This window comes from Bombina bombina, chromosome 1 (assembly GCF_027579735.1).
Source record: "Bombina bombina isolate aBomBom1 chromosome 1, aBomBom1.pri, whole genome shotgun sequence".
In the NCBI taxonomy this organism is placed as follows: domain Eukaryota; kingdom Metazoa; phylum Chordata; class Amphibia; order Anura; family Bombinatoridae; genus Bombina; species Bombina bombina.
The window spans coordinates 976,081,460-976,105,118 of record NC_069499.1 but is presented as its reverse complement, the minus strand read 5'-3'; the positions used below and the strand labels follow the sequence as shown (position 1 = coordinate 976,105,118).

Sequence of the window (23,659 nt, the reverse complement as noted above, 5' to 3'; positions counted from 1 at the left end):
AGACTGTGTTCTGAATGTGGGGAAGCCAGAATTCCTATTCATTTAAATAAATGTGATTTATGTGATAATGACAATGATGCCCAAGATGATTCCTCAAGTGAGGGGAGTAAGCATGGTACTGCATCATTCCCTCCTTCGTCTACACGAGTCTTGCCCACTCAGGAGGCCCCTAGTACATCTAGCGCGCCAATACTCCTTACTATGCAACAATTAACGGCTGTAATGGATAATTCTGTCAAAAACATTTTAGCCAAAATAAACACTTGTCAGCGTAAGCGCGGCTGCTCTGTTTTAGATACTGAAGAGCATGACGACGCTGATATTAATATCTCTGAAGGGCCCCTAACCCAGTCTGATGGGGCCAGGGAGGTTTTGTCTGAGGGAGAAATTACTGATTCAGGGAACATTTCTCAACAGGCTGAACCTGATGTGATTGCATTTAAATTTAAGTTGGAACATCTCCGCATTCTGCTTAAGGAGGTATTATCCACTCTGGATGATTGTGACAAGTTGGTCATCCCAGAGAAACTATGTAAAATGGACAAGTTCCTAGAGGTGCCGGGGCTCCCAGAAGCTTTTCCTATACCCAAGCGGGTGGCGGACATTGTTAATAAAGAATGGGAGAGGCCAGGTATTCCTTTCGTCCCTCCCCCCATATTTAAAAAATTGTTTCCTATGGTCGACCCCAGAAAGGACTTATGGCAGACAGTCCCCAAGGTCGAGGGAGCGGTTTCCACTTTAAACAAACGCACCACTATACCCATAGAGGATAGTGGTGCTTTCAAAGATCCTATGGATAAAAAATTAGAAGGTTTGCTTAAAAAGATGTTTGTTCAGCAGGGTTACCTTCTACAACCAATTTCATGCATTGTCCCTGTCGCTACAGCCGCATGTTTCTGGTTCGATGAGCTGATAAAGGCGGTCGATAGTGATTCTCCTCCTTATGAGGAGATTATGGACAGAATCAATGCTCTCAAATTGGCTAATTCTTTCACCCTCGACGCCACTTTGCAATTGGCTAGGTTAGCGGCTAAGAATTCTGGGTTTGCTATTGTGGCGCGCAGAGCGCTTTGGTTGAAATCTTGGTCGGCTGATGCGTCTTCCAAGAACAAGCTACTTAACATTCCTTTCAAGGGGAAAACGCTGTTTGGCCCTGACTTGAAAGAGATTATCTCTGATATACGCCCTTCCTCAGGATCGGCCTTTCAAGGCAAAAAATAAACCTAATTTTCGTCCCTTTCGTAGAAACGGACCAGCCCAAGGTGCTACGTCCTCTAAGCAAGAGGGTAATACTTCTCAAGCCAAGCCAGCTTGGAGACCAATGCAAGGCTGGAACAAAGGAAAGCAGGCCAAGAAACCTGCCACTGCTACCAAGACTGCATGAAATGTTGGCCCCCGATCCGGGACCGGATCTGGTGGGGGGCAGACTCTCTCTCTTCGCTCAGGCTTGGGCAAGAGATGTTCTGGATCCTTGGGCGCTAGAAATAGTCTCCCAAGGTTATCTTCTGGAATTCAAGGGACTTCCCCCAAGGGGGAGGTTCCACAGGTCTCAGTTGTCTTCAGACCACATAAAAAGACAGGCATTCTTACATTGTGTAGAAGACCTGTTAAAAATGGGAGTGATTCATCCTGTTCCATTAAGAGAACAAGGGATGGGGTTCTACTCCAATCTGTTCATAGTTCCCAAAAAAGAGGGAACGTTCAGACCAATCTTAGATCTCAAGATCTTAAACAAGTTTCTCAAGGTTCCATCGTTCAAGATGGAAACCATTCGAACTATTCTTCCTTCCATCCAGGAAGGTCAATTCATGACCACGGTGGATTTAAAGGATGCGTATCTACATATTCCTATCCACAAGGAACATCATCGGTTCCTAAGGTTCGCATTCCTGGACAAACATTACCAGTTCGTGGCGCTTCCTTTCGGATTAGCCACTGCTCCAAGGATTTTCACAAAGGTACTAGGGTCCCTTCTAGCTGTGCTAAGACCAAGGGGCATTGCTGTAGTACCTTACTTGGACGACATTTTGATTCAAGCGTCGTCCCTTCCTCAAGCAAAGGCTCACACGGACATCGTCCTGGCCTTTCTCAGATCTCACGGATGGAAAGTGAACGTGGAAAAGAGTTCTCTATCCCCGTCAACAAGGGTTCCCTTCTTGGGAACAATTATAGACTCCTTAGAAATGAGGATTTTTCTAACAGAGGCCAGAAAAACAAAACTTCTAGACTCTTGTCGGATACTTCATTCCGTTCCTCTTCCTTCCATAGCTCAGTGCATGGAAGTGATCGGGTTGATGGTAGCGGCAATGGACATAGTTCCTTTTGCGCGCATTCATCTAAGACCATTACAACTGTGCATGCTCAGTCAGTGGAATGGGGACTATACAGACTTGTCTCCGAAGATACAAGTAAATCAGAGGACCAGAGACTCACTCCGTTGGTGGCTGTCCCTGGACAACCTGTCACAAGGGATGACATTCCGCAGACCAGAGTGGGTCATTGTCACGACCGACGCCAGTCTGATGGGCTGGGGCGCGGTCTGGGGATCCCTGAAAGCTCAGGGTCTTTGGTCTCGGGAAGAATCTCTTCTACCGATAAATATTCTGGAACTGAGAGCGATATTCAATGCTCTCAAGGCTTGGCCTCAGCTAGCGAGGGCCAAGTTCATACGGTTTCAATCAGACAACATGACAACTGTTGCGTACATCAACCATCAGGGGGGAACAAGGAGTTCCCTAGCGATGGAAGAAGTGACCAAAATCATCCTATGGGCGGAGTCTCACTCCTGCCACCTGTCTGCTATCCACATCCCAGGAGTGGAAAATTGGGAAGCGGATTTTCTGAGTCGTCAGACATTGCATCCGGGGGAGTGGGAACTCCATCCGGAAATCTTTGCCCAAGTCACTCAGCTGTGGGGCATTCCAGACATGGATCTGATGGCCTCTCGTCAGAACTTCAAAGTTCCTTGCTACGGGTCCAGATCCAGGGATCCCAAGGCGGCTCTAGTGGATGCACTAGTAGCACCTTGGACCTTCAAACTAGCTTATGTGTTCCCGCCCTTTCCTCTCATCCCCAGGCTGGTAGCCAGGATCAATCAGGAGAGGGCGTCGGTGATCTTGATAGCTCCTGCGTGGCCACGCAGGACTTGGTATACAGATCTGGTGAATATGTCATCGGCTCCACCTTGGAAGCTACCTTTCAGACGAGACCTTCTTGTTCAGGGTCCGTTCGAACATCCGAATCTGGTTTCACTCCAGCTGACTGCTTGGAGATTGAACGCTTGATTTTATCGAAGCGAGGGTTCTCAGATTCTGTTATCGATACTCTTGTTCAGGCCAGAAAGCCTGTAACTAGAAAGATTTACCACAAAATTTGGAAAAAATATATCTGTTGGTGTGAATCTAAAGGATTCCCTTGGGACAAGGTTAAGATTCCTAGGATCCTATCCTTCCTTCAAGAAGGATTGGAAAAAGGATTATCTGCAAGTTCCCTGAAGGGACAGATTTCTGCCTTGTCGGTGTTACTTCACAAAAAACTGGCTGCTGTGCCAGATGTTCAAGCTTTTGTTCAGGCTCTGGTTAGAATTAAGCCTGTTTACAAACCTTTGACTCCTCCTTGGAGTCTCAATTTAGTTCTTTCAGTTCTTCAGGGGGTTCCGTTTGAACCCTTGCATTCCGTTGATATTAAATTATTATCTTGGAAAGTTTTGTTTTTAGTTGCAATTTCTTCTGCCAGAAGAGTTTCAGAATTATCTGCTCTGCAGTGTTCTCCTCCTTATCTGGTGTTCCATGCAGATAAGGTGGTTTTACGTACTAAACCTGGTTTTCTTCCAAAAGTTGTTTCTAACAAAAACATTAACCAGGAGATTATCGTACCTTCTCTGTGTCCGAAACCAGTTTCAAAGAAGGAACGTTTGTTGCACAATTTGGATGTTGTTCGCGCTCTAAAATTCTATTTAGATGCTACAAAGGATTTTAGACAAACATCTTCCTTGTTTGTTGTTTATTCCGGTAAAAGGAGAGGTCAAAAAGCAACTTCTACCTCTCTCTCTTTTTGGATTAAAAGCATCATCAGATTGGCTTACGAGACTGCCGGACGGCAGCCTCCCGAAAGAATCACAGCTCATTCCACTAGGGCTGTGGCTTCCACATGGGCCTTCAAGAACGAGGCTTCTGTTGATCAGATATGTAGGGCAGCGACTTGGTCTTCACTGCACACTTTTACCAAATTTTACAAGTTTGATACTTTTGCTTCTTCTGAGGCTATTTTTGGGAGAAAGGTTTTGCAAGCCGTGGTGCCTTCCATTTAGGTGACCTGATTTGCTCCCTCCCTTCATCCGTGTCCTAAAGCTTTGGTATTGGTTCCCACAAGTAAGGATGACGCCGTGGACCGGACACACCTATGTTGGAGAAAACAGAATTTATGTTTACCTGATAAATTTCTTTCTCCAACGGTGTGTCCGGTCCACGGCCCGCCCTGGTTTTTTAATCAGGTCTGATAATTTATTTTCTTTAACTACAGTCACCACGGTACCATATGGTTTCTCCTATGCAAATATTCCTCCTTAACGTCGGTCGAATGACTGGGGTAGGCGGAGCCTAGGAGGGATCATGTGACCAGCTTTGCTGGGCTCTTTGCCATTTCCTGTTGGGGAAGAGAATATCCCACAAGTAAGGATGACGCCGTGGACCGGACACACCGTTGGAGAAAGTAATTTATCAGGTAAACATAAATTCTGTTTTTTTTCTTTCAAGTGACGGTTCTTACGGATTAGAAGGGTTTAGCAAATTAAGCTTTTTGTCACGTGGGAATTGTGATGAATTGAAGTCCAGGCCTTTGTCTACAATATTAGCTTATTTTATTTTTTTCTTGCAACTAAACTGTTTCTTCTTTGTATTTTAGTACGAAGCTTCAATCTGAGTCTCCACAACAGTCTGTTTTAAAAAAGGTCCATTTCATTAAAAACATGAAACAGTACGACATCCGGAATGGCAGGTATGACATTGTGGTTGATATAGTCTAGCTCTAGCAAACCTAGAACTGCATTGACGTGGTACAGTCACCTAAAAATACAGCTAAGTTTGTTTTAAATAACCTTTTAAAAATTGATAATGTTGTATGAGCTATTAGCTCCCAGTAGTTCATTAATGCTGATGAGCCTAAGTATGCTCTTCAACAAAAGATACTAAGAAAATGTGATTATAGAAGTACTTTTTTTAAAAAAATAAAACTGCCTGTTCTATCTGAATCATATAATTTTTTAATTTTGACTTTACCCTCAGCACAAATTCCTTGTGTAACACTAGAAAGGTGCTGGGAAATGCTAACTTGTTTAGACATTCTGGTTGAGACTTAGCATCATAAATGAATGCACTTATTGTTAGGTCTGATGCATATATCTAAGTGTGTTTATAAAATAACTGTATTTATCATTTATTTATTGTCTTTTAATAGAATAGTTCTTATCTGTGGTAAAAGATCACTCTGTGGAGCGTTTTCTGTCCTGCCATATGGAGAGTGCCTAAGAATCAGGTGAGCCTAAGAAACATGCCCATATTAAGTGTGTGTGTGTGCGCCAGCGCCAGCACCAGCCCACAAGGTTTTTAGAAAGTCTCTAAATGATCACCTTCTATCACTTTCATCTAAATAGACATTAAAGGACCAGTAAACATTAGTCTCTTTGACATACTTAAAAACTGTAGTATAGTAAACATATATTACAATAAAACCACTTTTTTTTTTCCTTCATAAATGGAAAGAGTCCACAGCTGCATTCATTACTTTTGGGAAATAAGAACCTGGCCACCAGGAGGAGGCAAAGACACCCCAGCCAAAAGCTTAAATACACCTCCCACTTCCCTCATCCCCAGTCATTCTTGGCCTTTCGTCCCAGGAGGTTGGCAGAGAAGTGTCAGAAGTTTTTCATCTCTTATGGAAGGTAGTACTCTTCGACATGGGACGGGAGTTTTAAGTAATCCTGTCAGTCTGTCAGTGAGGACTTGGATGAAAGTTGGAGTCCGGAGATGCAGGAAGAATCTTTCTGCGAAACCATCCCGACTCATTTTAACAACTCCACAAGCAATTGGCTTTGTCAAACTTTGCTTCGCTGAGTGCTTCCTTCTCTCAAGTCCATGGCGGAGACAAGGTTAATATCCGTCACACTTGAAGGACCGTGTTCCTGTTCCACTGCATAGATTCCGGTAAGATCGTTTTATTTTACTTCTTCATGATTGTACTGTAACTCATTTGTTCCTGCGAACTCACATGAAAAATACAGGGTCTCAGTGGTACTCCTTTAGCATCTTGGAATCAAGGGTTAATATATCCTGAGGGGATTATTGAATAGGGTTTTTTTTAATCATGTTTATGTGATTCAATCTGCTTATGTGTAGTGTTAACTGGGCTTGTGGCTTTTTGGAACATAACAACCTTTTCGAAGTGACGCGACCCTACAGTTGGGCGCGCTTTTTTGGACTGTACAGTTCACCTTGTGACCGGGGCGTGTCTACGTTCTGGTCTCCCATTTAAGCAATCCTGACGGTGTGGCGTCGGAGAATTCTAGTCCGCTGGTGTCTGGTTCCTAGGAGGTAGTGAGTACCTCAGCCATTGTGGGTGTCAGGTGCCGTTTAAATTGTTTTTTATATAGTCCATTTTTTGCTATCCTTTATCCAGTTATGGAGGATGCTGATGTTGAGATTAACTTTCTGATTCAGATTCTTCGTCCTGTGACAAATGCAAATTGACCCCATTCACTCAGGTCAGTCAGTTATGTTCTTTAGGTTGTCCTAGAGCGTCTTGTTCCTCGGGTTCGGGGATTCAAGGGACTGCTGAGCCATCCGCCTCGGTGGGGGGGGGGGGGGGGGGGGGCTGTCCTCCCCTCCGGGAAGCGAGTTCCCTACTGCTCCCTACTACTACTACTACTACTGCTACACATTAGGGCAGCTGAAAATAATCGATTCAGTGATGCATCGCGATGCAGTATATTCAGAGAAGCCGACATAAAGGAGTCTGTCTCTGGGTTTTACACCAGCTGCACCACATCAGGACTTTCTGTGCGCACACTGCGAAGATATCTGACACGGAGAGCACTCTTAACAGACCTCCCCTCTCACACACACATGTTCCGGTCAGGAATTTTTATGACACCTAATGCCGACAGCAGCCTGATGTAAACATTGAATTTTTTTCTTGTATTATCGATTCACTGTTTACTGTTGCGGTCTCTGCTGCATGTTTGCTCTCTGTTATATCCCTAGCTTAAACAAGCATTTATCGGTTGCTATTAGATATGGTAAGTTAAGTTTTACAAAAGTCACCCAATTTTCTACTTTATTTTCAACATTTGAGAGTCAATTGTGTGCCTTTTGTAAAACTTGACTTACTATAGCTAATAGCAACCCATAAATGCTTGTTTGGGCTAGGGGTCTGACAGAGAGCAAACATGCAGCAGAGACTGCAACAGTATACAGTGAATCGATAATACAAGAAAAGATTCACTATTTACATCAGGCTGCTGTCGGCATTAGGTGTCATAAAAATTCCTGACCGGAACATTTGTGTGTGAGAGGGGAGGTCTGTTGAGAGTGCTCTCCGTGTTGGATATCTGCGCAGTGTGCGCACAGAAAGTCCTGATGTGGTGCAGCTGGTGTAAAACCTGGAGACAGACTACCTTGAACATGCAGCTGTAGTTAGGGAGACAAAGTTACTCTGGAACTCCAGACTCATTATTTCTCACTGTGCATTTCCACTTTCCTTTTTCAAATAAATCTACAGATACATTTCTTTCTGTGTATATTCTATTATGTTTATGAGCGCTGTCCCATCTTTCACAGTTGTTTGAAAGATTACATATATATTCATACACACACACACACACACACATTATATAGTATATATATTGTGTGTGTGTGTGTGTATGTGTGTGTGTATATATATATATATATATATATATATATATATATATAAAATAGAACAAGTTCATGAAAATCATCGGCAGTAATCGTGATGCATCGCAGAATCGAATTGTAGACAGGATAATCAAATCGAATTGTGAGACCAGTGAAGATGCACACCACTACTACACATGCAGGTAACCCAGGTTATCTCATAGGGTGGATTGTTCCCCCGGAGATTGTGGAACGTTTTCGCTTTACATGCTTTTGGCGCTTGCTTGTCTACAAAGTCCAGATATTTATTTGCGATTGTGCTCGTGCCCGATTGCTCCATGTCTCTCGGCCACTGGAGGGCATGTGAAGTTCCCTACGGATGTAATTGTTCCTGAGTGTTGTGCCTTTCGTTACATGCTGGCTCGCCTTCGTGTTCTACTCAGACACGTTTTTGAGCTGTTTGGGGACCCTATCCTTCTCGGTTATGGGACTCATCAGTCTCCTCCTTCGAATGGCTCACCTCGTTAGACATGGAGGGGATGAAGTAATCTCCTTTGTTATTGAGATCCTTCCCAATTTTGTTGGAAGAACAGGGTTTCCGTTAGGCTGGTCCTGCGGATCTTTCTGTTCTTCTTGGGCGTTAACCCTTGGGTTGCCTGTTATTTTATTTTATCCGGTTAGTATATTTTCTTTCCTTTTTCATACTATGTTTCCTGCGGGAACTTAAGAATGTCTGGGATCGATACTCGCTGTTTGCTTCTACGGAAGTTGTTCGGGACACGTTGGTCCCATGTTTGTCTGTTTTTCTTCCTCCCTCTCTGGGGGCGGATTTAGCCGGGTTGCAGGCTGGTCCTGCTTGGGTTCAGATCTTCTGTCTTGTGGCTTATTCAGACACGTGGCACCTATTATACCTTGCTGGTCAAGTTGGGGTGCTGAGTGTTATTTGCTTTACAAGTTTCAGCTAAGCATTCTCAAGAGGACTTGCGGCTCTTGGGATTGTTTGTCCTAAATAGCCGTCTCTCTGGTGACTGGGTCAGTGAATTTTGCTGCATCACTCTATGTTGTCTCCGATACCCTCGGAACCTAGAGTATTCCTTCCCACGTGGTGGGAAAATTAGAGGGTTTAGTGCCTCTTTCCGCTGGTCGGGGTGGTGTTGCTTTAGGAAATTGTCCTTTTTGGACTTGTTCTTTTAGTGGCTCTCTTCTTCATTGAGACCTCTTGGATTGTTGGTTTCTCCTTGTGGATGGGTCGCCTTCAGGTGACTTAGATTCCCTTTGGGAGTTGGTTGTTCCTTTTTCGGGACATTAGACAGTGAGGTCCTTTTGGGCTCCGGATAGGGGTCATTTCCCAGTGTTGGGAATGCTCTTCTTCTCTTTCTTGGGATAGAAGAGGTCCTAGTGGTGTTCCACTCATATGGTTCAGGTATTGCCATCCAGGTGGCATCCAAACCCATGTTGTACTCCTCCGACTTCGAATCTGAGGTGATGTGGAGGCTTGATGTTGCTCTGTTCGGGTGACTTGTCATCACCGTTCCCCTTGTGTCTGGAGATCGTGGCTAGTTGGACAACTAGCTCGGCATACTAATGCTCTGTGGCTACTCTGTACTTTAGCAATCCGAGGGTTACTAGTTCGATCCCCGGCGAGGTCTACTCAGCCTCTCCTCCTTTCGAGGTTGATAAAATGAGCAGCACCCTGTGTTCCTTAGGGGGATTAGTCGCACTTTCAAGCACAGTCATGTTAATGTTGCTTGGACGCCTGTTAGCTCTAGTGTCCTTTTATGGCCCTGGCTCTTTGGAGTTTTGGGCTCCTGCAAGTGATGGTCTCTTCCCTTTGGGTCGGTACTTGCAAGGGCTTCTTGCTCTTGTTATCCGTGTTATTCTGGATTTCTCCAACATTGGTGTGTCCGGTCCACGGCGTCATCCTTACTTGTGGGATATTCTCCTCCCCTACAGGGAAAAGCAAGGAGAGCACACAGCAAGAGCTGTCCATATAGCTCCCCCTCTGGCTCCGCCCCCCAGTCATTCTCCTTGCCGCTCTGAACAAGTAGCATCTCCACGGGTATGGTGAGGAGTTTGTGGTGTTTAGTTGTAGTTTTTTATTCTTCCATCAAGTTTGTTATTTTAAAATAGTGCTGGTATGTACTATTTACTCTGAAACAGAAAGAGATGAAGAGTTCTGTTTAAAAGAGGTGTATGATTTTAGCAGCAGTAACTAAAATCGATTGCTGTTCCCACACAGGACTGTTGAGCTGAGAGAACTTCAGTTGGGTGGAACAGTTTGCAGACTTTTCTGCTCAAGGTATGACTAGCCATTTTTCTAACAAGACTGTGTAATGCTGGAAGGCTGTCATTTTTCCCTCATGGGGATCGGTAAGCCATTTTCTTAGACTCAAACAGAATAAAGGGCTTATTATGGGCTATATACTGGTAGACACATTTAGGGGCTAAATCGATTGCTTTATTTAAGGATTATATGCAGTTTGAAGTTGAATTTCACACTTTTATAACATTGGGGGACGTTTTTAGCGCCAGGCACTTGTAAAGACACCTTCCCAGTCAGGAAGGGCCTTTCTCTGTAGTAGGCAGAGCCTCATTTTCGCGCCATTACTGCGCAGTTACTTTTGAGTACAGTACATGCAGCTGCATGTGTGAGGGTCTGGAATCCACTGAAAACGTTCCTAGAAGGCTTCATTTGGTATCGTATATCCCCCTGGGATTAGTGAAGTCGCAGCAAGGGCTGTGGCTGGGACTGTAAGGGGGTTAAAATTGTAAACAGCTCCGGTTTCCACATTTTAAGGGTTAACAGCTTGAAAATTGGGGTGCAATACTTTGAATACATTAAGCCACTGTGGTGAAAATTTGGTAAAGATTGGATAATTCTTTCATAGTTTTTCACATATTCAGTAATAAAGTGTGCCCTGTTTAACATTTAAAGAGACAGTAACGGTTTTGTTTTAAAACGGTTTTTGTGCTTTATTAACCGGTTTAAGCCTGTTTAACATGTCTGTACCTTCAGATAGATCATGTTCTGTATGTATGGAAGCCAATGTGGTTCCCCCTTCAAATATGTGTGATAATTGTGCCATAGCGTCCAAACAAAGTTAGGACAGTACTGTCACAAATAGTAAAGTTGCCCAGGATGATTCCTCAGATGAAGGAAGTAGACATAGTTCTACATCATCTCCTTCTGTGTCTATACCAGTTATACCCGCGCAGGCGACCCCTAGTACTTCTAGCGCGCCAATGCTTGTTACTATGCAACAATTGACGGCAGTAATGGATAACTCCATAGCTAATATTTTATCCAAAATGCCAGCATTTCAGAGAAAGCGCGATTGCTCTGTTTTAAACACGGTAGAGCAGGAGGGCGCTGATGATAATTTTTCTGTCATACCCTCACACCAATCTGAAGTGGCAGTGAGGGAGGGTTTGTCAGATGGAGACATTTCTGATACAGGAAGAATTTCTCAGCAGGCAGAACCTGATGTTGTGACATTTAAATTTTAAATTAGAGCATCTCTGTGCATTACTTAAGGAAGTGCTATCTACTCTGGATGATTGTGACAATCTGGTCATCCCAGAAAAATTGTGCAAGATGGACAAATTCCTTGAGGTCCCGGTGCACCCTGATGCTTTTCCGATACCTAAACGGGTGGCGGACATAGTGAATAAGGAGTGGGAGAAGCCAGGCATACCTTTTGTCCCTCCTCCTATATTTAAGAAATTGTTCCCAATGGTCGACCCCAGGAAGGACTTATGGCAAACAGTCCCTAAGGTCGAGGGGGCGGTTTCTACTCTAGCCAAGCGCACGACCATTCCTATTGAGGACAATTGTGCTTTCAAAGATCCTATGGATAAAAAAAATTGGAGGGTTTGCTTAAAAAGATTTTTGTACAGCAAGGTTACCTCCTCCAACCTATTTTGTGCATTATTCCTGTCACTACAGTGGCGTGGTTCTGGTTCGAGGAACTGGAAAAGTCGCTCAGTAGGGAGACTCCGTATGAGGAAGTCATGGACAGAATTCACGCACTTAAGTTAGCTAATTCCTTTATTTTAGATGCCGCTTTGCAGTTAGCGAGGTTAGCGGCGAAAAATTCAGGGTTTACAATTGTGGCGCGCAGAGCGCTCTGGCTAAAGTCTTGGTCGGCGGATGTATCTTCCAAGACAAAATTGCTTAATATCCCTTTCAAAGGTAAGACCCTTTTTGGGTCAGAATTGAAAGAGATTATTTCAGACATCACTGGGGGAAAGGGCCATGCCCTCCCACAAGATAAACCTTTTAAGGCTAAGAATAAGTCCAATTTTCGTTCCTTTCGCAATTTTAGGAACGGACCGGCTTCCAACTCAGCAGCCTCTAGACAAGAGGGTAACGCTTCCCAGACTAAACCAGCTTGGAAACCAATGCAAGGCTGGAACAAGGGTAAACAGGCCAAGAAGCCTGCTGCTGCTACCAAAACAGCATGAAGGGGTAGCCCCCGATCCGGGACCGGATCTTGTAGGGGGCAGACTCTCTCTCTTCGCTAAGGCTTGGGCAAGAGATGTTCAGTTTCCCTGGGCACTAGAAATAGTCTCTCAGGGTTATCTTCTGGAATTCAAGGAACTACCCCCAAGGGAAAGGTTCCACATGTCTCACTTATCTTCAAACCAAATAAAGAGACAGGCATTCTTACATTGTGTAGAAGACCTGTTAAAGATGGGAGTGATACACCCAGTTCCAACTGTGGAACAAGGTCAGGGGTTTTACTCAAATCTGTTTGTAGTTCCCAAAAAAGAGGGAACTTTCAGACCAGTTCTGGATTTAAAAATTCTAAACAAATTTCTCAGAGTTCCATCGTTCAAAATGGAAACCATTTGAACAATTTTACCTACAATCCAGGAGGGTCAATTTATGACTACCGTGGATTTAAAGGATGCGTATCTACATATTCCTATCCACAAAGATCATCATCAGTTCCTAAGGTTCGCCTTTCTGGACAAGCATTACCAGTTCGTGGCTCTCCCATTCGGGCTAGCCACTGCTCCAAGGATTTTCACAAAGGTGCTAGGGTCCCTTCTAGCGGTTCTAAGACCAAGGGGTATTGCAGTGGCACCTTATCTGGACGACATCCTAATCCAAGCGTCGTCTCTTTCCAAAGCAAAGGCTCATACAGACATTGTTCTAGCCTTTCTCAGATCTCACGGGTGGAAGGTGAACGTAGAAAAGAGTTCCCTGTCTCCGTCGACAAGAGTTCCCTTTTTGGGAACAATAATAGATTCTTTAGAAATGAAGATCTTCCTGACAGAAGTCAGAAAGTCAAAGCTTCTAAACGCTTGTCAAGTTCTTCGCTCTATTCCGCAGCCTTCCATAGCTCAGTGCATGGAAGTAGTAGGGTTGATGGTTGCAGCAATGGACATAGTTCCTTTTGCTCAAATTCATCTAAGACCATTACAACTGTGCATGCTCAAGCAGTGGAATGGGAACTATACAGACTTGTCTCCAATGATTTAAGTAGACCAAATGACCAGAGACTCACTCCGTTGGTGGTTGACCCAGGTTCACCTGTCCCAGGGAATGAGTTTCCGCAGACCAGAGTGGGTCATTGTCACGACCGACGCCAGTCTATTAGGCTGGGGCGCGGTCTGGGATTCCCTGATAGCTCAGGGTCTATGGTCTCGGGAAGAGTCTCTTCTCCCGATAAATATCCTGGAACTGAGAGCGATATTCAATGCTCTCCGGGCTTGGCCTCAACTAGCGAAGGCCGGATTCATAAGATTCCAGTCAGACAACATGACGACTGTAGCTTACATCAATCATCAGGGGGGAACAAGGAGTTCTTTGGCGATGAGAGAGGTGTCCAAAATCATCAAATGGGCGGAGGATCACTCCTGCCACCTATCTGCAATCCACATCCCAGGAGTAGACAACCGGGAGGCGGATTATCTGAGTCGTCAGACTTTCCATCCGGGGGAGTGGGAACTTCACCCGGAGGTGTTTGCCCAGTTGACTCAATTATGGGGCATTCCAGACATGGATCTGATGGCGTCTCGTCAGAACTTCAAGGTTCCTTGCTACTGGTCCAGATCCAGGGATCCCAAGGCGACTCTAGTGGATGCATTAGTGGCGCCTTGGTCGTTCAACCTAGCTTATGCGTTTCCACCGTTCCCTCTCCTTCCCAGGCTTGTAGCCAGGATCAATCAGGAGAAGGCCTCGGTGATTCGGATAGCTCCTGCGTGGCCACGCAGGACTTGGTATGCAGACCTGGTGAATATGTCATCGGCTCCACCATGGAAGCTACCTTTGAGACAGGATCTTCTAGTACAAGGGCCATTCGAACATCCAAATCTAGTTCCTTTGCAGCTGACTGCTTGGAAATTGAACGCTTGATTTTATCCAAGCGCGGGTTTTCAAATTCAGTGATAGATACTCTGGTCCAAGCCAGAAAACCTGTGACTAGAAAGATTTACCATAAAATATGGAAAAGATATATCTGTTGGTGTGAATCCAAGGGATTCTCCTGGAGTAAGATTAAAATTCCCAGGATCCTCTCCTTTCTCCAAGAAGGTTTGGATAAGGGATTGTCAGCGAGTTCTCTAAAAGGACAGATTTCTGCTTTATCTGTCTTGTTACACAAACGACTGGCAGCTGTGCCAGATGTACAAGCTTTTGTACAGGCTTTGGTCAGAATCAAGCCTGTTTACAGACCTTTGACTCCTCCCTGGAGTCTAAATTTAGTTCTTTCAGTTCTTCAAGGGGTTCCGTTTGAACCCTTACATTCCATAGATGTCAAGTTACTATCTTGGAAAGTTTTGTTTTTGGTTGCTATTTCTTCTGCTAGAAGAGTTTCTGAATTATCTGCTTTGCAGTGTGACCCACCCTATCTGGTGTTCCATTCAGATAAGGTTTTGCGTACCAAGCCTGGTTTTCTTCCAAAGGTTGTTTCCAACAAGAACATTAACCAGGAAACTTCTTCTTTGTTTGTCGTTTATTCTGGTAAGAGGAGAGGTCAAAAAGCTACTGCTACCTCTCTTTCTTTCTGGCTGAAAAGCATCATCCGTTTGGCTTATGAGACTGCCGGACGGCAGCCTCCTGAACGAATCACAGCTCACTCTACTAGGGCTGTGGCTTCCACATGGGCCTTCAAGAACGAGGCTTCTGTTGATCAGATATGTAGGGCAGCGACTTGGTCTTCTCTGCACACTTGTGCCAAATTCTACAAATTTGATACTTTTGCTTCTTCGGAGGCTATTTTTGGGAGAAAGGTTTTGCAAGCCGTGGTGCCTTCTGTTTAGGTAACCTGATTTGCTCCCTCCCTTCATCCGTGTCCTAAAGCTTTGGTATTGGTTCCCACAAGTAAGGATGACGCCGTGGACCGGACACACCAATGTTGGAGAAAACAGAATTTATGCTTACCTGATAAATTACTTTCTCCAACGGTGTGTCCGTCCACGGCCCGCCCTGGTTTTTTAATCAGGTTTGAAATTTTTTTCCTTTTCTTTATACGCTACAGTCACCACGGCACCCTATGGTTTCTCCTTTTTCTCCTAACCGTCGGTCGAATGACTGGGGGGCGGAGCCAGAGGGGGAGCTATATGGACAGCTCTTGCTGTGTGCTCTCCTTGCCTTTCCCTGTAGGGGAGGAGAATATCCCACAAGTAAGGATGACGTCGTGGCCCGGACACACCGTTGGAGAAAGTAATTTATCAGGTAAGCATAAATTCTGTTTTTTTTTCCCTGGAAGGTCTGTTTTTCTGATATCAGACGAGGGATTTAGGTTCCTGGAAAATTGTTTAATCTAAACATTTGTGGGGCCTGGGATTCTTGTCCTGATCTTCCTGTTGAGGGTTTTACTCAGCGTTTTCTTTTGTGGATCCTGCTGTGGGATTTTACTGGACCATATGATCCTAGGACTGGCTGGGGGGTTCCAGTTTCCGGGGTACTTGGGCTTAGCCCTTGTTCTGGCTGTTCTGTTTACAACTTGGTCAGATTTACTGAGAGCTGGTGCTCCTTGGGGCTTGTCTTGTGCCGGACGATACGGTTCCCTTGGGACAGCCAACTGACGTGACCTGACGGTGGGCTTTCCTGCCTAGCAAACGGAAGGTTGGCAGTTACTCAGCTGTCACTTTTGCGTCTGATGTGTGCTAGCACAATGGTGTTTTAAGGGTTTCTTCCGTGTTCGTCAGTGACGTGGCCTTGTGTCCTCTCAAGTCTTCCTACGACTTTCTGTTTTATGGGCGGGGGTTTATCAACGCTCTCCTCTTCAGGGGGCTCGTTGTCCTCCTTACGGAGGTGTGGTTCCCTTTTTAGGGGCCTCTCCTGTGTTCGGGAGGTTGGAACAGATGTTTATCTGGTACGGGGATTGGTCCGCTCTTTGAGTTGTTCTTGTCCATCTGGGGAGCTGTTGGCTCCGCATTGAGACTTAGTCGGGTGGCCTTGCTAGATCTCCTTGGGTCTAACGCCTGCTCGATTTGTCTTTAGGTTGAAGTGGCTGTGTCCATTCTTCTGCCCTTTTGGGGGCCGGTTTTGGGGTTCCTTTTGGTTCCCTTGCTTTCAGATCTGCCGTTGCTTGGGCTGGTCCGGCTAGGTGTAGGATCTGAGATCTGCTGTTCATCCTTAAGTCTGGGGGGGTGAAGTGGACCTTCTTTTTAGAGCTTCTGTACCTCTCCCTCTTTGAGATCTGTGAGTAGGCTTGGTGGCCTAGATTGCCTGGAGAGTGTCCTCTGTTTAGGAGGTTGGGCAGTCTATTTTGTGCTGCCGCTTCTTCCTTATGGATAGTGTTTTCTATGTGTCTTCCTACGGATGGCAGCGTGTTACTAGACTCAGATGTTTTTTCTCTGAGTTTGCTACTTGTTATTTCTGTTTGCTCAGTTTCTGAGTTCTGACGTTTTGAGGACTTTGTCTTCAGCTGTCTTTTTCGGTGCTTTTGCACGATGTTTTGGAGATGTTTCTGCTCCTTGTGGGTTCGGCATTGTCTCCCCTTGTTCTCAGGATCCATTCAGGTCTCTGTAGATTTGACCTTCCTTTGAAGGGGGTCCTTCCTGTATGGATTTTGCTGTACCTTTGGGGTATCCCTTTGGCTTACCCTTGTTCTCTCCATTTTGGGGATTTTGATACTGTGCTAGTAAGGGTTGTGTAAGGACCGACTATTGGGCGACGGTTCTCCTGGAGGAGTGTTGGCTCAGTGAGTCTGCTTGCGGTCTCTAGTTAGGCTTTCGGACTATCTGCGGGTCAGTGTCCTTGGGGCCTTTTCCTTATAGTTTTTTTGCCCAGTTCCGATGAAGCGAAGTTTGGGTTGTGGTTTTTCAGGCCTTGTGCCCTCAGAATGTGCTGCCTAATGTACCCTCCCATTTTTGCATTCAGTGTCCTCTATAGCTTGGCTATTGTTTTCCCAAAAGTAATGAATGCAGCTGTGGACTCTTTCCATTTATGAAGGAAAACTTAAATTATGCTTACCCGTATTTTTTCTGTGGGGCGTCTCTTAATTTTTATTCTTCTGGCACCTTTTCACCCTCGTATTTCTTCTACTGTTCCTTGGCAGATTGACTGGGGGATGAGGAAAGTTTGAGGAGTTTTTAAGCCTTTGGCTGGGGTGTCTTTGCCTCCTCCTGGTGGCCAAGTTCTTATTTCCCAAAAGTAATGAATGCAGCTGTGGACTCTTTCCATCTGAAGAAAAGAAAATTATCAGGTAAGCATAATTTAAGGTGTTTTTTTTTTGTTTTTTTTTTTGGTAAAACATATTATTTTATAAAAGTTTTCTTTATTCCTCCATCAATCTCTGGCTGCTCCTAAGACCTCCCACTGCTCTTAGAGGTTCAACTGCTCAGTGATTGTCATTCTTTGTAGTCCAATCACAGTTTAGAAATGTTAATATGGAAAGGCAGACCTGAACTTGCTTATACACGTTATGCATACTATTTGAAGGTGCTTGTTGGCTAATATAGCTGTTCCTTCTAGCTTGTCTGTACAGTCTGCCCACTTAATTTGTTGTTGCTAACTCGAGAGGCTGGCTTCTACTAGAAAGATCTGGTTATTTAAAGCACCATCCAATAAAATACATGTTTGGAGTTTAGGACTAAAAGAAATCAAATTTAGATATCTGTAGTGAAATAATAATAAATCTCTGTTTATTACATTTGTCAACTCACATTGCACTAGTTGACTTAGTTATACAATATACAAATTAGAAGCTTAGATGTCCAAAATGTTTGTTGCATTTTTCAATAGCTTGATGGCTTTAACTTTGAAACCGAGATGCTGCTTCCCTGCAACTATGTACATTAGTCCTTCAGTATGCCTTTATTGGCAGTGCACTGCTTCACCACAGAAGCGAGGTCCTGGATTGCTGGTGACATCACTTAAATGCAGTTTTCATTAGACCGTAGCACCCGCACCCACGTAACCCGGGATGGCGAGGAAAGCCATAAAATTTTTTTAACAATCATTCTCAGGGATTATAAAACTGAATTTTATTTTAATATCTTGCACACATTTCTATTAATATCCTGCAGTGTTGATTGGTCCTTTTACATTTCTGGGCACAACTACAATAGCAGGTTTACTACTCACCATGCTATTGATTTATTTATTTTTTTATTTTTTTTACTGCTGCAGCTATTTTCAGAGCTGTTCTCTTATTTTATTCCCTTAAAAATTGGAGAAGCTCCACATCCTCAGACTGGGCACCACCATCATGGAGCTTAGATATACTTGCATTCTGTGACAGAAATAATACGTGTCATGAACAGGGGTGTACCACTATATCACCTCTGTCCGTGAGACTATAAGGGACAGGGATACAAGGGTTAATTAATCCCAAATCACTGTAACAAGTGTACAATACAAACCCACCTGCAATAGTCAATTTACTATAGGCAGGGCTAAATATCCACCTTTGCCACAAGCTTGCCACTGTGACAACAGGGAGAGTACAGGTATGAAGGGATTAACATCATATGGTCTCTAGCTTCTTTATCCCAAATCCTTACCAGCAAATAAGGGCTAACTTACATTAATCTCCAAAATCCTAAAGTGGAATTACCCCTTGTGTTACAATCCAACACAGCTTTAATACCCAGTCTAGGTCACATGACCCACCCCAGGGGTAGTTGGATATTCCCCAGCTTATAGTATCACATTGATCTGGTTTTCCTGTTGGGTATGAGATATTGGCCCTAGTGAAACAGTAATCCAAAATGCAGAATACAGCCGGTAACATCAATGATCTGTGGATTTTAACTGCTTCTGACACAGGGTGCAAGAATATGTGAGCTTCCAAATGGCGCACAGTGTGAAAACACAGAGCTTCACCAACCAGCACTTGTAAAGGGTTAAAATAGAGAACAGCTCTTAAGAGAGCTGCAGGCATAGGAGAAAAAAACAATATCATAGTGACCATTCAGCTGAAGTTGTGTCCAGCAGTAATGTCCCTTTAATATTGTATTTGTTGGGGATAAAAGCAGGATCTATAAAACTGTAATAATCAGTCTTATTTCTGACTTTTTAAGCATGCTCATGTAGATTATATATCGTTAACTCTTCCATAAAAAGTAATTATCTTTAAATAACATTTTCTTTCATCTGATGATGATAGTCCATATGGATCCATATTCATCTGTAATATAATTCTTGCCCCTAGGAGGAGGCCTAGAACCCACACAAGAGCTTCAATCCCTCCCATCTCATTAGTTTTGTTTATTGCCTCCCAGGAGAAGGCTGAGGACAGAAGTGCTCTAGCTACTTGGATTATTTTGTGGGAGCTCAGACCAATATAAGACTCACAACCCCTAGGACCTTTTTTAATTCAGTAAGAAGCAAATAACAGAAGAAATCAGCATTCTGAATGATGCACGGTTATAGGAATACCTTGTTATGTGTGCAGTATCTCCTATGGTATTTCAGCCTTAACTTCCCTCAGGCCTCGCTGGGATATGTCCCTTAGCCTCCCCCGGTGGGACTACAGGTATTTCCACTCAGATCCTCTGCTGTACCTGTACAAGCACTGGATGTGCTCTCTACTGAATCCAGCTACAGATATCCGCCTGTTAAACTCAGTGGAGGGGTGCGTATAAGCCTTTATACAGCAGATACAGAAGATACTTTATTACAAGTATAGCATAGCCAGGGGACTTAGCCTGCCTACCTGCTGACACTTTTTTTTTTTTATAGCCCCAAAAGATATATTAAGGGCCATGAGAACTATTTAGGAATCCCCAGGATCTTACTCTGCCTTTGGCTTTTGGTATTCATTTTTTTCCCTTTTAAAAAATAGGGGGTATGGCCCTTTAAGAAAAAAACAGATTGCTCACAACAGTCACCGATTTCCTTAGGAAGACAGCGGTTAGCTCTGGTTGGGGTATAGGAATCAAAATTATGCATTTTTACTTTTATGCATACTTTTGGAATCTCTGAGGCACTGGGAGTGTTCTGAGTTGTAGCCCCGCCCCCTCACTTTGCACATTTTCTCCGTACTCTCAGGCTTCTGTATCTGGGCAGAACTCAGGGATTCTTGGCTTCTAACATCGTTTTCTGCTTTTTGGAGGGCTGTTTTCCACTAAGGTCCCTAGGAGGGGGTGAGTACTCTCTCAAGGGCTGCTAGAGGGGATGGTTGGAGAGCATTTGGATCTTTAAGCCTATAAATTTTCCTATAATTTATCAGTGTCTGAGGTGCATATTTGGCTGGCAGTTAGTGTAGAGGTCTCTCTACCATCATTTTTTAACATTTGTGTGTTTTTACATACTATTGTTCTATAAACAGTTTTGTGTCTATGGGTTCCCACATGTGTTTCCCCTGTTATTATGTCTGATACTTTGGAGGTAGCTCTCCTAATAATATCTCAATTAAATTCTGTGTACTTTGCAAGATTGTTCCATTGTGTCAGGTTAACCAGCTATGTAATAATTGTGTACCTCACCTTATGCATGCAAATAACCTGCAAAGCCACTACTGTCCATATGGAATATAGCAGCAAGCCATTATCCCTTATAAGGAGCTATGTCCTGCCCCAGTAAATGTAACTCGGGGAGCAATTGCTCATTTTACTCCTGAATTTAAAAGTAATTTGTACAAAGCAATGGCAGAATGTTTGGTGGGTATCCCCAAACCAAGTAAGCGTAAACGCAAATCTTAGGATTTGTCTACATCCATTGATATCAACATGCAGGTTTCTTCTTAAATCCCTGACCTTCTACAGAGCTCTGATTCTGCAGAGTCAGATTCTTCTATTTCAGAGGGTGAATTGTCATCTGGAGATCAGGACTGTACCTGACCCTGAGTTTGACTCGGCATTCAGGTTCAAAGTGGAGCATCTTCGTAACTTATTACAGGAGGTGCTTCAGACTCTGGGATTTTCTGAGTCAAAACACATTGAAAACAAACTAGTTAATCAGTTAAATGTTGTTTTCAAAGCTCCTCCAAAAATCCCTGAAGTATTTCAGGTTCGAGATTTTGTTTCTGATTACATTGCCAAGGAATTTGAAAAAAACTGGTATACCATTTGCTCCTTCTTCCAGGTTTAAAAAGATGTATCTGATTCTAGAACAAAATGCGGAATTGTGGAAAACTGTTCCTAATGTGTATGGAGCTATTTCTACATTAGCAAAACACACTACTGTCCATATGAAATATAGCAACAAACAGGACTTCTGCTTAAACCAGCAGTGTTTGTTACATGTGTGGCTGTGCCAGGGGCTCTATGATGCGATTATCTAAACTGGCTGCAGAGCCATCCTCTGCAGAGGAATTTCAGAATTGCATTAGGACCCTCAAGATAGCTAAAATTGTGGTCAGATTCTTTTTAGATCTGATCTGGTCTCTATCATTAAGACTGTTACTGGAGGTAAAGGAGTTTTTTCTACCTCAAGATAAGAAGTCAAAGGGAAAGAATAGACCAGGAAACAGGTTTTGTTTTTTTTCATTCCTCGGGAGATCAGAAGTCTTCCTCCTCTCAAAAGCCTGAGTCTTCCAAGCTGGCCTGGAGATCTGGTTATTCCTGGGAAAAGAATAAGCAATCCAAGAAGTCCAACTACAACCCCAAGTCTGCATGAAGGTGTAGCCAGCAGGTCAGAATCTGTTCTGGTAAGTGGCAGATTGAGTCTCTTTGAGAACGCCTGGTTTAATTTGGTCAAGGACCCTTGTGTTCAAAATATAATTTTCCAGGGTTACCGGATAGGCATTTGATCCAGGCCTATTTGAGGATGATTCCATCTGTATCATGTCTCAAAAATCCGGTAAAGGCATCTGCCTTCATTCTGTGTGTTTAGGAATTAGAAGATATAGGAGTGTCAGTATATTTATGAAAATCTTAGTAGTGCTATCCAAATAATATATATAAGTTTATGGCAGGGTTATAAACACAATACAAAGAAGTAGAAACCCTTATCAACCATGCACCTACTAGACCATACAATTAATATAAATATCTGAATTCTTTTATTTAGTTAATATCCATAAACATATTGAAGTATATTTGCAATAAAAGGAAATGAAACAAAATGTATATGCGTTTAAACCAACTCTTAAGATATGCTATCCTTCTTACAAAACCCAGAAAAATATACCTTCACAATTTAGCCTTTTATTTATTTAACACAATGGGACTAAAAACCTTTAACATCCAAGCAATACAATTCTAAACAGTGTTTATAAAACAATAGGATAATATATATTCTGCTATTTAATTGCAATTTATCCTAATACAAAATTAACTGACAATACCAGAACTTGTATAGATGAGTTACTTAGCCAATCAGACGCAGATTTAAACAATATATGTATATAGGCTGTGAAATGCTAACTTGAGAAAAACACACTGCTTCTTTAAATCTATTAAATACAAATTAACTATGCATATAACTTATCTTACAAAACCTTGAATACGTTACCAAAGTAAAAAGCAGTCGATATCCGATGTTCCTTGGTAGGAATTATTTTACCTCAGATCACCAATAAGTGTATATCGCAATCAATGAGAAGGGTAGATTCGCTTTGCTCAAGTAAAGTGGTATCTCACACCAGCGGGAACCAGTTACAAGTTTTAGCTTCAGCAGAAAATCTTTTTTTCTCTCCATTGCATTCACTTTTTATTTGGTTTTCCCATCACTGGTAAATTGTGGGTGGCCCTGCGGGAGCTGACCTTCCCATTGGTTATCTGGGAAGTCTAAATCGGATTGGCCCTTGGAAATTTCATTTTTAACAGCCAGAGAGAACCTTCTGGCTGTAGTTCTCGCAACATAACACCAGGTGGCAGCACAAACAGACACAGCAACATTTGAAACAGCTTAAGTCAGTATTTCTATGAAATGGTTATTAATTTTTATCATAATTTACTGCGACAACTATTCATAATATTTGTTTTGGATAAGTTATATCTTAATGAATTTTCTGATCATTTTGATATGAAACATCACATATCTAACATTATATTAAAATAACTTATATTTCATAGTTATATCACATCAAATATATATCTCATAGTCATATCACATCAAAGTAACTTCCATATTTTCATCTCACTATATTTTAAAAGATGTATGTGAAACTTTATAAACATTTATTTGTATGTTTATATGATATGACTTAATTCATTTCATGCGGCATTCCGTCTCTTTCTAAGATTGATGCTCATGACCAATGGTTGTCTGCAATAAAAATAGAAATAATTATTAGAGATGATCCAATCATTAGTATGTGTATGGTCCATAAGTATTTATTTATATTCTTAAAAACACAGAGGCTAAGTAAGATCTTTTGTGTTTTCAAAACATATATATCATTTCTATGTATATCTGAATTTATCTG

At 43.0% G+C, this 23,659-nt stretch overlaps 1 protein-coding gene across 1 annotated transcript in view; it reads left to right on the top strand.

Moving 5' to 3' along the window:
- Nucleotides 1-23,659, top strand: part of CABLES2 (Cdk5 and Abl enzyme substrate 2) — a 110,366-nt gene that overhangs the window by 32,695 nt on the left and 54,012 nt on the right. The window contains exons 2-3 of the mRNA XM_053707242.1: nt 4,903-4,995; nt 5,455-5,532. Of these exons, the coding sequence (XP_053563217.1) occupies nt 4,903-4,995; nt 5,455-5,532 (171 nt within the window). The remainder of the gene's footprint in view (nt 1-4,902; nt 4,996-5,454; nt 5,533-23,659) is intronic.